The 19,444-nt window shown below is 34.9% G+C and overlaps 1 protein-coding gene across 2 annotated transcripts in view; it reads right to left on the bottom strand.

Annotated features, from left to right (window-relative positions):
- LOC124369299 overlaps window positions 1–19,444 on the bottom strand; it is a 137,123-nt gene that overhangs the window by 103,101 nt on the left and 14,578 nt on the right. For both annotated transcript variants that reach the window (XM_046827235.1, XM_046827236.1), the window contains exon 3: window positions 9,807–10,220. In XM_046827235.1, the coding sequence (XP_046683191.1) occupies window positions 9,807–10,220 (414 nt within the window). The remainder of the gene's footprint in view (window positions 1–9,806; window positions 10,221–19,444) is intronic.

Here is a 19,444-nt window from a genome sequence, read left to right as displayed (position 1 = left end):
CCTTATGGAAAACACATAATAATCTTAGAAAGAAGCAGTATTTATTTTTCAGTTACTTCACTCGACTAAATTCTATTTTTTATACTAGCCTTCTTATTATAGTTATTGGGAACAATATTTAAAACTGTTGGTACTGTAGTACTTCGATAAAACAGGAGACCCACAAAAAAATACATAATGATCCTAGAAAGAGTTATTTATAAATTAGAAGCCATTTTTTATTCACAATTATAAAGAAGTGGAAAACATAGCTGTTAGCATTGTGGTACTTTACTTAAACGTGGTAGCTACAGAAACTGATTTTTAAATTCCCACCTCATCCGAGCTTTCTCAGTGCGGCAATAGACGGCATGAATAAAATGTGGGGTCAACATTACAACAAGTGAAGATAGATCTGTAAAACAACATAAGGCTGAAAACAACACAGGCTCGGCTAATACAACTCTGATCAGCAATTATTTCAAATTAATAGCCAGGAAACATTAATAGACTCGCAAAATTTAAAACCTTTTAAATGAATTAGTCAATTTGGACAAGTCTGAGATAAATTGAAAAATTTCAGTGTAAAGACGTACATTAAAATGCCATTTTGATACAATTTACATTTTTATAAATCAGTGACAATCCAATAAGTACTGTGAACATTTGTAAACATACAATTAATCAATTACCTTTATCTTCAAAATTCAACACAGTGAATTGTTGATCTACACAAGGATTTTGCCTATTTGGACCCTGAGATTATTTAAAGTGAACCACAACATTTATTACCGCCTACCTACATTGAATGACATAATTTAGATCACGAACCACGACACTAACCCTAATACATTTGACCTACGGTGCGACTTTGACCGACGGTATAGTAACTGGCCCACGACATCCTGTAACCAACATGAGGCACTACACTTTAACTGAACCGGAGCATATGCCACAACCAATTCAAAATCTGAGCAGCATCACATAGGCAGCTACATATTATAAAAACCGAAACAGTTCAACAAAGACTGAAAATATTAACAAGCAAACCTGTTTTAAGAATAATGTGGATTCCAATTTTAGCAACGATACCAAAATGACTAACATGATAACCTAACAAAAAAATGTAAATTGAGTAAAATACTGAAATACAAAGTAGTACATCAGAACAGGCAGATTGCATCCAATAAAATGGATGAAATTTTAAAAACCAAGAATAGTTAATTGGCAAACAGTCAACAGTTGGCAGAATAAACAAAATTATACTGCTTTTGAGATTTTTGTTATTTTATTAAAGTAAATTTAGTTTTTTACTTTTCAAAGCTATTTTTGCCTAAATTTTATATTAATAATATTATTACATTTTTAAACATTTCTGTTTTATAACAAATAATAAATTTAAAGTATTTTAAATTTTTATTCCAATAATTTTTCAATGTTTACAATTTATTTTGCCATGAACTGCAAAAGATATTTGTTACCAGATTAGCATAGGCAACCTAATTTAAATAATTTTTAAATTGTGGCTTCTTGAGATTCTTTATTTATTTTGTAGATAACTGAAAAACTAAACAAACAGAAGGCAACTGTTTCAATACACAAGCATACAATACATATAAATCAATTGACACACAGCTGACCTCAGTAAACAATGACTGAGCCGAGTGTTCACAAAGAAATACAAGGAGGTACTGAAGACTACTGGGCAATGCCAAAACTTTGTGAATGGCGATCGCTAGTTGTAGGATCGCTAGTAGGACAACTAATGACATAATATAGCTACGAATATGAGTAAAACAAAATAAATGTGTTGAAACTGAATATTAGATCAGTGGCACAGTTTTATAACATTGTTACAAACGTAATATTACGTCAGAAACTGTTAAGGAGTTAATGCCGCACCTCTGCCAAAGGAGAGAGTGTGGCAACTTTTGTGAAAAAGTCACCTTTCATCAATCGCCAAGTTTTGTTGAACCAACAGACAAACATTTGGATGTTAGTGAGGTAAGGATTCACCACACACACTTTTTCAATTAAGGTCATCAGAACATGCAGGTCTCCCAGTGGTAATGAAAAAGTTTCTTTGTTCATCATTGAAAAGCTGTGTACTGGAATGACAAAAAACAGTCCCAGCACAAAAAGATTGAATGACCTGTTAAGATCCTGTAGTCTTTTCTGGTCAACTGACTCGTCTATGAGGGTTACCAGTTTCTCAGCAATAGCATTCAATGAAGTCATCATAAACTTGACTGAGGTGTTGATTAACAAGAGATTTGGATGTCTGAATTGGATTCACACATCCAATTCAGACCACTACAGCCAACAAGTCATCATTAGTGTTTATGAGACAACATGCAACAGAAACAACAATAGAGCAATCAGAAACATAAGGTCTGCATACATTAGACATTTAAACTATTCTATTTTAAAATAGCAATGGAGGTTTCCAACTGAATGGATTCTGTGCATTTACAATTTAGGTACTTTTCATGAGTTTCAATTTTCATTCAAGCATGAACTGTCTTAAAAACCCAACATCTCTAAAGCCAATTACCAAAAGTATTCATGTTTCAAGAGACAATTAAAGTTTCCTCCAAAAATTAACAATCAGATATACAATTGAAGAGGTGGATTCCAAAAAGAGCTAAGTCAATTTTTTCTCAATTTCTGATTTTAGTTGTTTCAGAATGCTGAATTACAGTTGTATACAGTGTTGTTATTGATAATAGCCACTGGGAGCTAAGTCTAATGTAAAATGAAAGGTGAAATATGACATTTCTTCCAAAGAGTGCTAAGTCACTGGGAGTTTCATTCCAAACCGCTCTAAGTCTGTGAGCATGCGCAAAATATCAGCTGATCTGTCATAAAAATCCCTAACCTGGAATACCAGTCACAAGTGTTCTTTTGGTGGTTTTGTATTGTGTTGGTTTATTATTTGAAGTAAATAATGTGTGATAATAGTTTGCTTGAAGAATATAATAAACAAGTTGATTTGTCAGATAGAGGAAGAAAGAGAACTAGAAATGAAGAAAACTGGGACAAAAAGCGGTGAAAATATGCTAGGAACTGTTCATCATCTAAAAGTAAGCCTACTATTGATTGTAAACATAACCTTAAAAAGGGCTGTTTAGCTGACTCTTGAACAGAAGAAGACGTTATTGATTTTTTCAATAAGATAAATAAGCATAAATCTCAAGCAGCTCAAGATATTTTTTTAATAAATACATTCATACTTCTCAGCCTAAAACAAGACGACCTAGAAAGGAAAACCCTAGATGCTGTAGTGTTGCATCATATTTCATACGTAAAGCTAATGGGCCTATTGTTCAAGTCTGTGCCAAGACATTTTGCTCTATAACACAAGTTGGGCGAAAAAGACTGAGCAATTTAAGTAAATATTTCAGAGAACACGGCGAGTCTAGGCCAGAAAATAGAGGGGGTAGTAGAGTCACTGAAAATGACAAGAGTATTACCATGTCAATAATAAACTTTATTATAAGATTGAAGTGTAGAGAGAGCCATTATGGGCGGCATAAAAGTGTAAGAGGTTACCTACCTCCTGAACTTAGTGTGAAAAAACTTTGGCGTACATGGAAAACTGATGCAAACTCTAATGTTCTGGTTTGCTCGTACTCTAAATTCTTTAAATTATTCAACCTCCGTTTTAATTTAGCTTTTGGAGATCCAAAAACAGACATTTGTTCATTTTGTGAAGAATGTAAACTAACGATTAAATCAGCAACAGACACCAAGCTTAAGTTAGAAACCATGACCAAACTAAGAGTACACAAATTGCGGGCCAAAAAGTTTTTTGGATTAGTTAGAACCGAGGTTCCTGATACTGTTTGTGTATCCTTTGAATGGAACAAAACCAACCGTTGCCAAAGTTGTCCGTTGGTGAAGTTTATTATTCAAGGCAGATTTGGATGTTTAATTTCACTTTTGTAATACATGGGCCCAACCAAGGTAAGGAAAATGTGTTTATTTACACGTGGACAGAAAACCAATCAGCAAGAGGTTCAAACCAAGTTTGTTCTGCATTAATGGACTTCATTAAAGTTCTTGAAAACAGGTTCCAAGAAGATCCTCATAAACCAAGCAAACTGAGGTTGTTTTCAGATTCGTGCTCCGGCCAGAACAAAAATCGAACTGTTTTAGGCTGTCTGTTACAATATGTCTTTAAAAATGAAATTCCATTCTTCTCTACAATCGAACATGTTTTTCCGATTCGTGGTCATAGCTATATGCCTCCTGACAGAGTCTTTGGTCGGATGGAACAAGAATTTCGAAAAAAGGAAGTCATTGAAAGCCCAAGAGAATACTTGGTTATCTATAAAAATTATGGTGTTGTTAAGATGCTGGGAGAAGATTGGGATGTACTTGATTATAAGTTATGTGCAACGAACGCCTCAAAAAACCATTCCCTTTCTTATCAAGAAGCAACGATTTTTTGTATATTCCAGTAAACACCAAAAAGAAGGTTGTCAAAGTACGTACACAGGGGACAAATCTTGGTATGCAGTCATGAAAAAGAACAAAAATACTTTTATGGAAGCCTATAAAACCATTTCAAAAGTCCCAATCAAAAATTGCATAAGTGAAGAAAAACAGAAAGATGTTTGCAATCTATTGAAATTTCTCAGTCAGGACCCTGAAATGTGAAAATTTTATGAAGTTGCTTTGAAAAATCCCACTGGAGAGGGCGACAATACCGAACGTGTGTATGATGAGCAAGAACCGTTTTTGTAAAAAAAGGTTAGACCTGTTATGAAGAAACATGGAGTGAGGAAAATCAAATAATAAAATTTAATATGACGGACACAGACATTTTTTGTAAAAGCTATTATGTTTTTAACAATAGGTCGTAGTTTTGGTTTAATCAGCTTAGTAAAAGACATTTTACCATGCCAAACACATTATATTGAAAATAATGTAACTTTTGAAATGTTATTAAATTAATGCATTTCTGTATTGAAGCTCTGTTTATTTCTAAGTAAAATAATCATACCTAAAGTAAGGTTCGGTTTTCCAAAAAGTGCTAAGTCGAATGACTTAGTGCCATTTTGAAAAATAATTTTAACACGTTCAGTGCGGGCCCCGCGGATCCGCGGGGTAAGCGGCGGCGTAGCAGTGCGCGCCACGCGGATCCGCGGGGCGTTGCCACAGTCTCGACTATTGCTCAGTGTGAGCCCAGCTCTCGGCCGGGACGGTTCGTACTCGTTGAGCGTGGCGTGTGGTTCCGAGTTGACCTTGACTTGTACTTCGTTTCTGTTTCCCGCGTTTTTAGTATGTGCAAGTGATGCGTTCTTAGTGAGTTGTTTATTTATGTGTACTGACATTGTACTATTGTAATATATTAGTTTTATATCGCATTTCAGGTGTAGTGACATTGTACTATTATATTATACAAGTTTTATATCGCATTTCACCATGTCTGCCAACCGTGCTACAGAAAATAGTGCTACTGACGATGAAGCATCAGATGTGGATAGTGAATCCAGTGGAAACACTGCTGTTGACAGTTCGGGTAGTGATAGTGAAGATATTGTAATAAATCCTTCATGGGCTAATAATACAAATGGACTAAGACAGATCCCTTTCACCGGAAACAATAGATTGCTAGTAGATGTACCGGGTAATGGTTCACCGATTGACTGGTTTTTTTATGTTGATGGACGATCCATTCCTCGAAAAAGTGTGCATTGAAACAAACAAATATGCTCTAGAACTATTTTGTGGACCAACAACAACTACACAATCTCGTGTCACAAGATGGAAGGACATTGAAGTGGCAGAATTAAAAACTTTTCTAGGCCTACTTTTGCATACTGGCTCAATTCGTCTCAACCGACTCCAGGACTACTGGAAAACAAATAGATTGTACAATTTGCCACTTTTTAGAGAGTATATGAGCCGAGATCGGTTCCTCCTCATACTCAGATGCTTACATTTTTCATCAGAAAATGGAAACGAAACTGATCGTTTGGTAAAGGTGAAACTAATTGTTGACCACTTCAACAACAAGATGGACGAGGTGTACTATCCATGTAAAGAGTTGTCACTGGACGAAGCCATGGTGTTGTGGCGAGGAAGATTGGTGTTTCGCCAATATATAAAAGGTAAACGCCATAAGTACGGAGTGAAGTTATATTCTCTTACTGAGCCTTTTGGACTGACATTGAGATTTTTAATCTACTCTGGTAAAGACGGAGATTTGTCTGGTAAAGGTCATTCATCTAAGGTAGTGTTGAAACTCATGGAAGGTAAACTTGGAAATGGCCACTCCATTTTTATGGACAACTTTTATAATAGTTTTGAATTGGCAGCTAAGCTTCTCTCTGAAAAAACCTACTGCACTGGAACTTTGAGAGCAGATAGGAAACACAATCTGGCAGCAGTGAAAAGCGCCCAGCTAAAGAAAGGGGAAACACAAGCTCAGTATGCAGAAGATATTATGGTCGGGAAATGGCGTGACAAACGTACTGTAATGTACGTGTCAAACGAGTTCGAAAATGAAATGGTCACGGTTGTGAACAAGAGAGGGCAGGAAATCCAAAAGCCCCTGCCAATAGTGCAATACAATGCACACATGAAAGGCATCGACCGAGCGGACCAGATGCTCTCTTATTATCCTTGCGAGCGTAAAACCTTGCGATGGTATAAAAAGATATTTATTCATGTGATGCAAATGATAGTAATAAATGCCATGCAGCTTCACAATATGCATACGATTGACAAAAAACTCTCTTTGTACGATTTTAGAAGCAGTTTGATAGAGAGTCTTTTACCCCCAAAGCAGCAAGCTCCTCTCATTACTCCGCCAAGAAACCCAACCCACAAACTTGTACAAAATGAAGAACGGGATAAAAAGGGTGACAGAAAACGTAAAGATTGTAGGGTATGCTACAAAAATGAAAAGAAAAGGAAGATGACAACATATACATGTTCTGTTTGTCCAGGTAAACCAGGACTTTGTGCTGTCAATTGTTTTGACATATATCACAGAGGCCAGCAGTAAAAGCTATGCCCTCAAGACCTTGTAAATATTGTATATAGTTTTATTTGTTTTTGTTTTGCACTGTATAATGAAATAGTTTCAAATTGGATTGTTTTTACGGTAGCCACTCGCGTTATTAGACTTTTTAGCCGCGCTCTGTGTGACAAAACTCTTTCCGCGTGCTGACCCCGCGGATCCGCGGGTCAATCTGTGACGTCATGTAATCCGCCATTTTGGATCACGGACGTTATTATCTGCCCATAAATCTGCCTCTGATAGCAAATGGTAAGTGTATTAATAAATATTAGACTTTAGCTTCTGGTGCAATTTACATGTATTTGCCGTCAGCAGTCAACGTGTTAATATAATATATCCAAAATGAAATTAAAAATCTATCAATAGATTAATAACATAAATTGTTACCCTATATCTCTAAAACAATTCAAACATATGTTCAAATTTACCTATCTAAACTGTTTTTACCATTTCCTGAAAATTTATAAAAATGACTTAGCTCCTTTTGGAATCCACCTCTTCAATTTTGAGTTCAAATTTTTCTTTTAAAATTACAGAAGAATTTACAGCAGGGCCATCAAAATCGCTAAAGCTTAGGATATTACTCAGTCTCTGCTCAGATTTAAAATGTGTCAAAACAGTATGGTGTCACCATTAAAAAGAATTCACTGACAGAAAACCAATCCAACTGACTATTGACAGTGAAAAAGTTGTTGATCCTATAAGGGCAGCCGAGCACTTTTACCTATAAATGTAAATAATTTTTCAACAAGTTAGGGCTGATCAAAGACTTTATTTACTTCAGAGTCAGCTTCATTCTTTTGCAGTTCAGAGTCAACATCACCTCCAGCTTTAGCTCCAGTTATAGAGGAGGAAACTGTCAGAGTGTTAAGAGATTTGCAACCAGAAGGATCTAATGACCTGAATCATTTGTTAAGGTGGATCATTAAACAATGCTCAAAGCATTCACCAGACTCGCCTTGACAACCTGGTTAACCCTTTAAACCACACCGTCAATACTTCGTAAAAGTGGTACAAACTCCAGGTGTCCATATAGTGCAGACTTGCACTTTTCAATTTTTTTACTAGCCACATATTTGCAGATATATGTACAAAAATGTATTTCATAAAAATGTGTATATTTTTTTTACCCTTTAACTTTGTATTGTGGTATTCTGTGGCTGGAAAATTGCAATTAGATCAGCTGACTGCTAATGTCAATTAGTCAATTATGTTGCATCACTTGTACCTTCTTGTAAAAGATGCAATCTAGTTTCATATTTGTATATTCAAAAACACTAGAAAGGAGATACTAGGAAGGAGTTTATTATTAATTTTACTTCAAAATTAGTAAAATGAATTGACCAACTTCTCCTATACATAGATAAGTATATTAATTGTATTGTTAGTAACATTTTGTTGTAATTAAATGTAAATATTGCAGTACATTTTTTTGTAAATATAGGTAATGAACATTTTTATAGATTCTGATATTATTATAATTTACAATGGAATATGCTTCTTTCAAATGTACAAAAATTAAATATATTTTTTACATTTTTCATAATTAATTGTAATAATGTATGAGATTTGTGAAATTATAAGATAGCCATTTGTTTACTTGCAAAACAAGATATGTCATGTACTTATAAAAATTAATTATAATAAATTGAAGTAGCTGCAATTTTAAGTAAGAGAAACAAATTTATTTTTTTCTCAGAATAATAATTACATTTAAAATAAGGTAAGTGATTTGTGTGGCAAATAAATTCCTTATTTTAGCTATATAGTTTGTATGGTCAAACTTGAAAATTAAAATTTTTTTATCGCTATATAAATGTACCTATAAATTTAGTATGAAACAAAATTAGCCCACAAATAATTTTGTTTTGTATACTCCTGTAAACTACAATTATTAAGGAACAAAATAACTATGTTTATAAGTTAAAATAAAATACAATAGCTGAGTTAAGCATCTGTAATGCAATTCTTACAATTTGTCCAATTGGGCTTGGAATTTTTGCACGTCCCTTGAAAAACTAATTGGGTTTGAAAAGGTTAACATCTCTTTTTAGTCAGGGGCTTTCCCTTCCTTTTTAAGTGGCCAATAACATCACCCCAGTTTTTATGTAGCATGAGACTTTTGAGTACTAAGCTATAATTTGAGCAAAGCTTTTGTCATCCAGATTGTGACATTTTTGGTAAGAAACCATCTACTATTGGAAAACCAATATAGATTCAGAACTAGAAAATAAAAATAGATGTAATTATATTATTGTGTTTCAAAACTTGTCATAAACCATTGCGTTCATGAGGACACCTTTCTGAGTAGTTCTAGTCAAGAGGACAGAATTGCACATGGTTCCAAGAATGTTATTCCCTAAACAAAAGATGTGTCTAAACATACCCTCAGACTTCATTGACATAGTTGATGCAATGACTGTTTACGAAAGCTGTGACAAGTGATGAGAAATAACTACTAAAGCTGTGACAAGTGATGAATGAGAAATGACATTTATTTTTGAATCCCAAACAAAACATCAGTCATTTGAATTTAAAGTAAAACTCCTGCTGAAAACCTGTTGAATTAACATACTTCTTTATTAAAAACTATGTGGAGACGGCAGTAACCAATAACTCCTGCCTAAGTACAGATAACACTTATTTTGGAATATTTTGGTATCTGCCTAGCATATTCTATACTTTAGTGTGATCCAAGTTAACCATGTGTTAACAACTTATTTCCCCAGCACAACGTTGAACACAACCGCTGTATTAATAATGATAAAACAAATTTGTAATAAATAATACTCACCTGAAAAAGTGCCAAATTGTTCGAATCTTCGACAATTCCATTATCATCCTTGCAGGATCCGGAAACTTCTAGTGTGGCACGAGATGTGTAGTTGGGGCAAATGATACCGTCCAAATCAGCATCATTATCAACATTCACATTGGTGGGGAGGGAGCCACCCTCTCGTTGGCGTGCTGACACTAGTGTGTCACCACTACGTCCACTCCTGCGACGTCCCCCCCCCATTCCTAGAGCGTGCAGATTCTGTAGTGACCCGCCTCGGGTTGTGGAAACACCTACACCGCATTCCCGCCCTTGGTGGCGGGGGTGTCTCCTCCTTACGGGAAGATTGTAACTTCGAGGTAGTTTTGCACTCAAGGAGCTTCCAAGCCCCTTGCTATTACTTTCATCAGCCTCTGCTTCTTGTAGTAGCTCCTGAATGGACAAGTTAAATCAATTATTATTAATTGAGAAAATGCATCTTAAACCCACTTAAGCTACAAATGAAGATATTCTGAAATTATTAGATTTATTAATAAGATTACAGAACTGATTCAATCTTGTTTCGTTCTTTACTTATTTGTGCTGAAATATATTGCTCCTTTGCTATTAAAATTAATAAATCAAATTACGGTTTAATAGCAAATTTAAGGTCCATTTTTTTAATTTTAGCAATTGAGATATTAGTTAAAAATCAAATTATGGTAACTAAGAGGATATTATCTTTTTGTAAGTCTTTACTATGTTTCCTAATCTCAAAACACATATTTATTTCAGTAAGAAGATAAACCACGTTATAAATCATCCAAACAAAGACCGAGGAAGTGGGAGTGCCGATGGCCGAGTGGTCTAAGACGTTGGACTTTGAGTCTGCGTTAGAGATAGCGCAGGTTCAAATCCTGTCTATGACCGTTGCACTTTTTATCAGTACCATCGACCTTGTACTGTATCGACTCTCCCCCTTATTCTGTTTGATAAGATCCTCGCACAGGCCAGTGGCCCATGAGTATAGGCAGAATAAGGCATAAAAGGAGATCGGCTTCTCCTTTTTTTAAAAGAAAGAAAGAAAAGTGAATATGTTTACAATAAGTTAGTATCTTGAATAAACGTCTTTCAATGCATATAGATTGGCAACATAGAATTTGCCTACAGTACTTATTAGTAAAATCTTATAACGAGACATAAGATTTGTTATGTGGAGTGGCTTCTCAGTTGGAAAGATTAATAGGATTTATGTCTTACAGAAAAAATATCCGGATTCTGGTTGACTAGAAGCAAGGCAAAGCTAGAGATGTACCTTCCAAATCCTTCAGACTGTCACTGCTCTATAAATTTAAAGATTATTCTATAAGCTTACCAGAAGAACATCCACATTGGAAAGGACTTGAAAAATATATATTATACAACAAACAATATTTTACCTGTGCATCGCATAGTACCTTTTAAAAAGAAACCATCCTTCATTATTAGAAAATTATGGGACCATCTACAACAACCGTTAATAGCTTCAGGGGAATGTTCTTTAAGACGGGACTCATGAATTTCTTCCTTAACAGCCATTCTCCACCATTGATGAATTCGTGAACCAAGAATGGAAACCTCAGAGCTCAATAATATTTTTAAAAAATGTTTATTAACCCATTGGCCTTGTATCACGGAACGGTTTCGTGACAGCTAGTCTGGACTCAAAATTTATATCACGGAACCGTTCCGTGACAAGTACAGTGCCATCTAAATAATTTTTTTTAACTCCTTTTTCAACCAAATATTAATATAAATTAGACTAATATTGTTGTAACACATAAGAAAAACTGCAATACTACAATTAATTGAAATTTAAATGAATAATAAGTAACTATAAGAATATTAGTGTACTACAAGAATATACTAGTTTGTATACTGTCTATAGAAAATGTACTTAGATTAATAACTGGAGAGTCATCAGATCAGTTCTGCTAGGGCAAATTTGAGGTAATCTCCCTAGTTCAACAGACATTTATTTGTTTTTATGATTTGCTTGTATATATTTGTATTTTTATCTTCTTTTATGAAAGCTATATGCTCTGTATTTCATGTCATTGATGCTTTTTTAGTCATGACAGCAATACAGATGTATTGCTTCATTATTATGCTATTATGTTGGGAAACATAACACTACATTTAACTAAGTTTTTTTGGTTGTTGTTAATGTATACTTTTATTGTTAAGTATTGAAGTGTTATAGTTCAAACACAATTATTGTTGGATACAATACAAAAACAAATTTATGATTGTATGCACATGCACTTTGTATGTGTGTGTTTTGATCTGCTTACTTTTGTATTATTGAAAAATATCAATATCTTGCTACTTAGAAAAATGTGTAAGTAAGAAGTGAAAACTTATTTAGAAACTAGAAGCACAATATAACACTATTTACCTATGATACTAAAAATACCAAGCAAGGCGGACAGATAAATGATCACGAGATAAACAAGTCACACACAAGTTTATTTACTTAAACAACATTAAAAAAACAAATTAACAGTAAACATTAGTTAAACCTAATTTAACCCTCCTAGTGATGAATATGTTTATTATGAATAATAGGTGCATTTGGAGTGTTTCGCTGGGGGTTTCTTAAAAATTAATAAAAATTATTAATTTTATTGAAAATACAACATATTATATACCAAAATATTCATAAAAACATAAAGAACGATTTTAAAATAAATAAAACTACTTACCTTTGTACATAACCATAAATCTTGCTCAAAAATTAAAAAAAAAAACAGTTTTTTGAAAAAAAAATTTTTTTACTACAAAAACCACATAGTATAAAACTTACTAGACAAAGATTTGAAGATAGCCATTTTTTTCTAAATTTCATAAAGATAAATAATATATACAGTTTTCGTACAATATTTTACTTGAAAAAACTGTTATGATGGAAATATATACAGTATGTACATGGAAGAAACCCTTCCATTCACTCTTAGGCACTACTACTATCATGCTTTCTCTTCCTCCCTTGATACTTTGGTCTTCAAAAATGATCCAATTTATGGAAACACTCTCTATGAACACCAGAATTGCATCCTGGACACTAGAATCGTGATCTTCCCCTTTTTTTGTGTGGCCACATACAATACATAGCCGCTCTTGTCTTCCTGGTAAGCGTTGGAGGGAATGGCCTGCACCAGGATTTGAATTATAATCATCGGGAAAATTGTCTGCACTGATATCACTGTCACTCACATCACTCATTTGTTCTTCTAAAACATTTCTAATATCTTGTGAACGTAAATCATCCGCCATTTCGAACGTATTACGATCGGAATAAACGAAATAACACCGATAAAACACGCCGACACAACTCATAGGTTAGCGGCGCGGCGGTTAGCGGCCGCGAGTAAAACACAACGTCGTAACAAATACCAGCTATTTGTTAATTCTCTTAACAATTCATCTGGAGACAGATCTAGAGGAAAGAGGAGACGTTTCTGTACACAATGCAGTAAATAACGGCCGAATTTAACCGAAGATAGCCGAGCAGCGATGACGAATTCGAAGGCATGTTTGAACGTCGACGCATCGACCTCTATCATTCATATTAAACAAATGAACGTCGCTAGAGCGGCTTCTATCACTAAGAGGGTTAATTTAATAAGTTTGTTTGTATAAGATAACCAACAATTCTATAAATGATTGTCTTATAAGATATATCTGAGTATTGGAATATCTAAGAGAATTCTGAAAATTAGTATAGTGTTACCATTTCTATGTACTTTCGAGTGTCTGGTTTCACTTTAAGTATATCTAAGTCGTTTGTAGGTATAGCTTTATAGATGTTAAAACATTTAAATGTGCTGATGTATGAAATATTTAAAGTAAATGTTATGTGAAACCGAAATGATCTCAATATACAATGTAAAATTCTGTTAACATGTCTGCTTTCCCACAGCGCACATACTTGATGTTTGATGGTTCGTCTAGTTTGAAAGGTATTTGAGGCCAGGCCGGGACCTATAGGTGTGCACCAGCACTGACCGACAACACTCCAAGGACACCACCAGACAATTTTACTGGGATATATTACGGATAAAAAGAAAGACGTAAACATACAATCATCTGAAATATTTTCTAAAATTACCAAGAAATGCAAATGATCTTGTATTACAATAAGAATGGAATGAATAAGATATCAGTTGATAACCTATATAGTGGAAAAGGATAAATTGCTTCTATTGTAAACATTACCCAATTCTTCAACCAATAAAGAAATCAAATCTAACTGAATATTAACCCTTTCACTGCCAACGTCCTGTTTTAAGGACGTTGTAAAACTATACCTAAACTGCCAACGACCTTAAAACCGGACGTCGGTAATCTACGCCTAAACTGCCAGCGTCCTTTTTTCCGGACGTTCGTAAAATAATTAATTAATAATATAGAAGTTCACTTAATTGTCTTTTATTTGTGTTTACTGTGTTCAGAATGAAGCACAGAATACGTAACACATGTTGTAAAGTAATATTCTATTAACAGATGATTTACATCAGCTGGTATAGTTGGCATTTGTGCCGCTAGTAGCGCTGAGTGCAAACATCAGCATGGTCACCGAGTGAGCTTTGGTTATCGTGTTTGTATACATTTGAATCAGAGTAATTAATGTGGTTTATTTGTTGTTTACGAGTGTAATGTGATAATATATTGAATATGAAGAGGTCTCGATCTCCCGTAAGTGAGGGAACTATCAGAAATATTATTGAAGAAGACTATTTGAGTGACAGTTTTGTCAGTGACATTTCCAACCTCGGCCATTCTTCAGACAGCAGTTCTGATGTTGATGATACGGATGTAGACCCCGATTTCGATCCCAATGAAGCTGGAACATCATCAGGTAATCGTGGACTAGGGCTAACCCATAATTTCAGTCGGTATATTTCTGATTCCGATTCTGATGGCAGTGACAATGACGTCCCAATTAGAAATAGGCAACATATGCAATCTAGGCCTAGGCTACCCGCTCATCCTATTGGCCTAAATGAGTCAGAAATGCCCCCTAATGAAGAAATAAACACTTCTAGTGAATCAGAGGATGAAATGGGATGGATTGAGGTTACGGAAGCTAATGATCATTTGCATAGACCAGACCAAATTTTTAGTTTTCATGAACTTCCAGGCCCAAAACATTGCCCTAAAAAAGACTCACCCCCATGCTCTTATTTCAAACTGTTTTTCACGGCTTCTCTAATTGACATAATAGTTCAGTACACTAATAAGTATGCCAGAGAATTTATTGAAGCTAACCGTGACAAGCTAAAAAGGCACAGCCGAACACAAGTCTGGAGATCAGTCACTCCGTCAGAAATATATGCCTTTATTATCGTTTTGATAAATATGGGAATTAAAAACATGCCTAGTATTGAGTCCTATTGGTGGACCTCTCAAAGTCAAATCATTCCCTGGTTCTCCCGTATGTTCACCAGAAACCGCTTTCAGGCAATTTTGCAATTTTTCCACCTTGTTGACACAAGAAACCTGCCAAAACCAAATGAAAATGGATATGATCCCTGTACTAGGTTCAAACCTTTAGTCAATCACATGAATCGTGTTTCAAAACTTCACTTCACACCTGGTCAAAATATATCAGTGGATGAGAGTATGATTGCCACAAAATCCCATTCACAACTTTTACAATACATGCCCAAGAAACACCATCGCTGGGGTGTGAAGTTGTGGATGCTGTGCGAAGCAGCATCACACTACTGTGTTAGTTTATTTGTTTACCAGAGAGCTGAAGGTGAATACAAGAGTTTGATAACCAGGAGAGGTTTGGGGTTTTCAGTTGTAGACACTCTCATGAAAAAAGCTAATCTTTATGAAAAAGGTTACCACATTTATATAGATAACTTTTTTTCGTCTACTAAACTGGCAAAATATTTATACAAGAAAGGTACATATGTAACAGGTACACTACGTCACAACCGAAAAGGCATTCCTGAACAAATGAAGACAAAATTTTCAGTTGGTGAAACTAAGTACATGAGGAGAAATCCTCTGATTCTACTGGGTTACCGTGAAAAAAAGAGCCAAAAAAAGCAGGTATTACTACTATCAACCAGTGGCAAAGCTGAGTCCGTAACAAAATCCAAGAGAAGAGGTAACAAAGTACATATTTCTACAAAGCCTTCCATTATAAGAGCATATAACTCATTTATGGGAGGAGTTGATGGTGCAGACCAGATGCTGTACCAGTACCAGGATGACCGAAAAAATATGAAGTTCTGGAAGAAAGTAGCCCTCAACTTGTTTGGTAGAATGATGCTCAATGCATACTTACTGTATAAAGTAAACACGACAAAGCCTTTAAGCCATTTAGATTTTATAGCATCAGTTGTAGAGGAAATGGGCAGGGAGTGGATACAAGATCAGGAAAGCAGACATGGACCCAGACTCGGCCCTAATCCGAGAGGTACTCCAACCAACCGAGGTGGTGGTGATGCAGATTCAAGCAAGTTTTTTGAAAAAATTGAAGACAATAAAGAAAAAAACTGCTGTGTGTGTAGTGCTGCCAGTACAAAGGTGGGTAGTAAGAGGAAAAAGTCTACGTACCAGTGTACAAAGTGCAAGAAGGGATTGCACACTAAGTGCTTCCCATTTCACTCGTGCTAAATTTGCTAACATGGATTCTTTTGTAAATATGACAAGAATGATTGTAAATAGCCTAAGAAAATATTCTAAGAACTATTTTTAAGTTGAAAAGAATAATAAAACAGTTTAGAATAGTTGAATAAGACAATAACTTGGTGAAGCAGTTGTTACAGTGTGGTTTTTCAGATTGCCTTTAAATTTTGTGAGTTTGTAATAAGTCATAAAAACACTCATAAAAACTATAATTTTAAAGATATTTACATAATTTCTTTTTTAATTTGCTTAAAATAGTATTGAGCTTCAAAATAAAACACTTTAATTTATATTGAATGAAGTTTACAAAATATAATCTCAAGTCAAACTAAAAAAAAACAAAATTTATATAAAAGGTAAGTACATATTGTGTTTCAAAAATATTATAAGTTCCTGAATTGTACATTTAGATATTGTATTAAATACTACATTTCTTGAGGAAAAAAACAAAGCATTATTTAGCTTTCAATGACTATAAATAGCAAAGCTATGAATTTTTATGTGAAACATTGCAAAATGTCCAAAATTGGCCTGGCAGTTTGGGTACATGCCCATGATGAACAGCCTGGCAGGTTGGGCGCATGTAGTAACAAAATTGTCTGGCAGTAAAAGGGTTAATAAAATATTAAACTATAGAAATGAACATTCAGGTTCAAAACAATAAATTAAGTACTCAAGAATATTTGGTACAAAATATGTAATGTTTAACCCTCTGAACTCCAGGCGGCAGGATACTGCCGCCTGTGTTATTTGTGAAAAAGACCAGGCGGCAGTATACTGGAACATTACATCGTCTGGAAAACCTGCGAAAAAGACCGGGCGGCCGCTTTGTATTTTGCGTATTTAAAAATTACTAGACAACGTATGACAAATGTCATCATGTATTTCATATAGTACGTAAGCTTAGGAATAGAACGAAATACGTTTTTCGTAATTTGGACGTCTTTGGAATTGAAATAGACACTGCTAAATATGACTCATTTATAGTCTTTGTTATGTTCCGCAGTCCCGTCGGCTGTTGTTATTGTGGTTAGTTATTGTGTTTGTTTATGTATTATATCTTTGTTTTCACGAGTTTTTAGTAGTTATTAGTGTTAAATTTAATTTGTTGAGTGGAAATATAAACAGTGGATCATCATGATGATATTAGAATGAGTGAAATAGATAGAATTATGGACGAGAATCTTGACTCGGATTCTAGCGTTAGCGATTTGTTTGCTGACGATAGCGATGCTGATCCGAGCTATTTACCTGATCAACCATCTACTTCAAATGGTAAGAGAGCTAGATTAATTCCAGATAAACATTTGGGTACATCTAGGTCTCATTTAGAAACCGATGACAGTGATAGTGATGACCCAGAAATTGAACAACGTAGGCCTACTCATACGCCTAGGCCTAGGATCCCCAACCAATGTAGACAAGTCTTGAGTGATAATTCGGATATATATGATAGTGATGAGGACTCTAATGATGAAGGTCCCATATGGGTAAAAGTGACAGCTCAAGATAATGTTCATTTGAACCATAACTTTTTCCTTTATGGCAATTCCTGGACCTAAACACTGCCCACCAGTAAATGCAAGCCCTGTAGAATACTTCAATTTATTATTTACAACAACCCTTTTGAATTTGATAGTTTTAGAAACCAATAGATATGCTAACCAAACTGTAAACTCAAGAGGAGATACAACTTCACCTCACAGTCGCTTTAGACAGTGGATTCCAACAACATTAGTGGAAATCAAAGCCTTCATTGTTGTTGTTCTAAATATGGGCCTAGTCAGGAAGCCGACTATAAAGGCATACTGGTCTACTACATCATTGCAAATTACACTTTGGTTCAGCAAAATGTTCACCCGTTTACGGTTCGAATCACTTCTATGTTTTTTTCATCTCGTTGATAATACAGCTTTACCAAAAGTAAATGAACCCGGCTATGATCCTACACAGAAGTTCACACCCTTAGTCGATCACTGTAACAGAATGTTCAAACACCACTACATAGCCCACGAACAATTATCTGTGGATGACAGTTTGATTGGGACGAAGAATCAGACCACATTGATACAGTATATGCCCAATAAACACCACCACCGCTGGGGCATCAAGTTGTGGGCGTTATGCGACTCAGTGTCTAAATATTGTATGAGTTTCTTTTGCTATAAAGGAGCAAAATCAAATGAAGACAGGAATGAAATTAAGCAGTATGGATTGGGCTATTCAGTAGTTATCAAATTATTAACTATGTGTAATTATCTCGAAAAAGGATACCATGTTTATGTAGACAATTTCTTTTCAAGTATAGCTCTCATGAAAATGCTGTACAGTCGGAAAACCTTTTTCACAAGAACAACTAGGCAAAATCGAAAAGGATTGCCACAAGAATTGAAAAATAAAATAGGTGTAGGAGAAACAGTATATTACAAAAATGAGAACAACATTGCAATGGCCTACCGTCAAAAAAAGACCCAAAAGTTTCCCGTTATATTATTATCATCTAAAGGTGACGTAGGAAATGTGGATGTAACAAACAGAAGGCGTGGTAGACAAACTATTAAAACAAAACCTAAGATCATTGCAAACTACAACACCTACATGTGGGGAATAGACCACTTTGATATGATGCTGTATACTTACTTGGACGAAAGGTGCACAGTGGAATATTGGAAGAAGGTGGCTTTCAATATTTTCTGTAGAATGGTATTAAATGGTTATGTTATGTATAAAGAGAACTGTATAAATAATAACTTGAAACCTGCTTCTAGATATAAGTTTATTGTCAGCATCATTGAAAACATACCTCAGGAATGGTTCATTCATAAAAATGCTGACAATTTGCCAGGCGGTGGTGGTCATAATGCTGGGCCCAAAAGCCTTGAAAAAATACCAGGAACATCGATGAAAACTTACTGGGTATGCACAGAAAAAGGACAGACATACAAAACCTCAAGGAAAAGGTCAAGACTCTGCTGCAGCAAGTGCAAAGG

Source organism: Homalodisca vitripennis, chromosome X (genome assembly GCF_021130785.1).
Source record: "Homalodisca vitripennis isolate AUS2020 chromosome X, UT_GWSS_2.1, whole genome shotgun sequence".
Classification (NCBI taxonomy): domain Eukaryota; kingdom Metazoa; phylum Arthropoda; class Insecta; order Hemiptera; family Cicadellidae; genus Homalodisca; species Homalodisca vitripennis.
The sequence above is the reverse complement of the archived record's forward strand: the minus strand, read 5'-3'. Positions and strand labels throughout refer to the sequence as shown.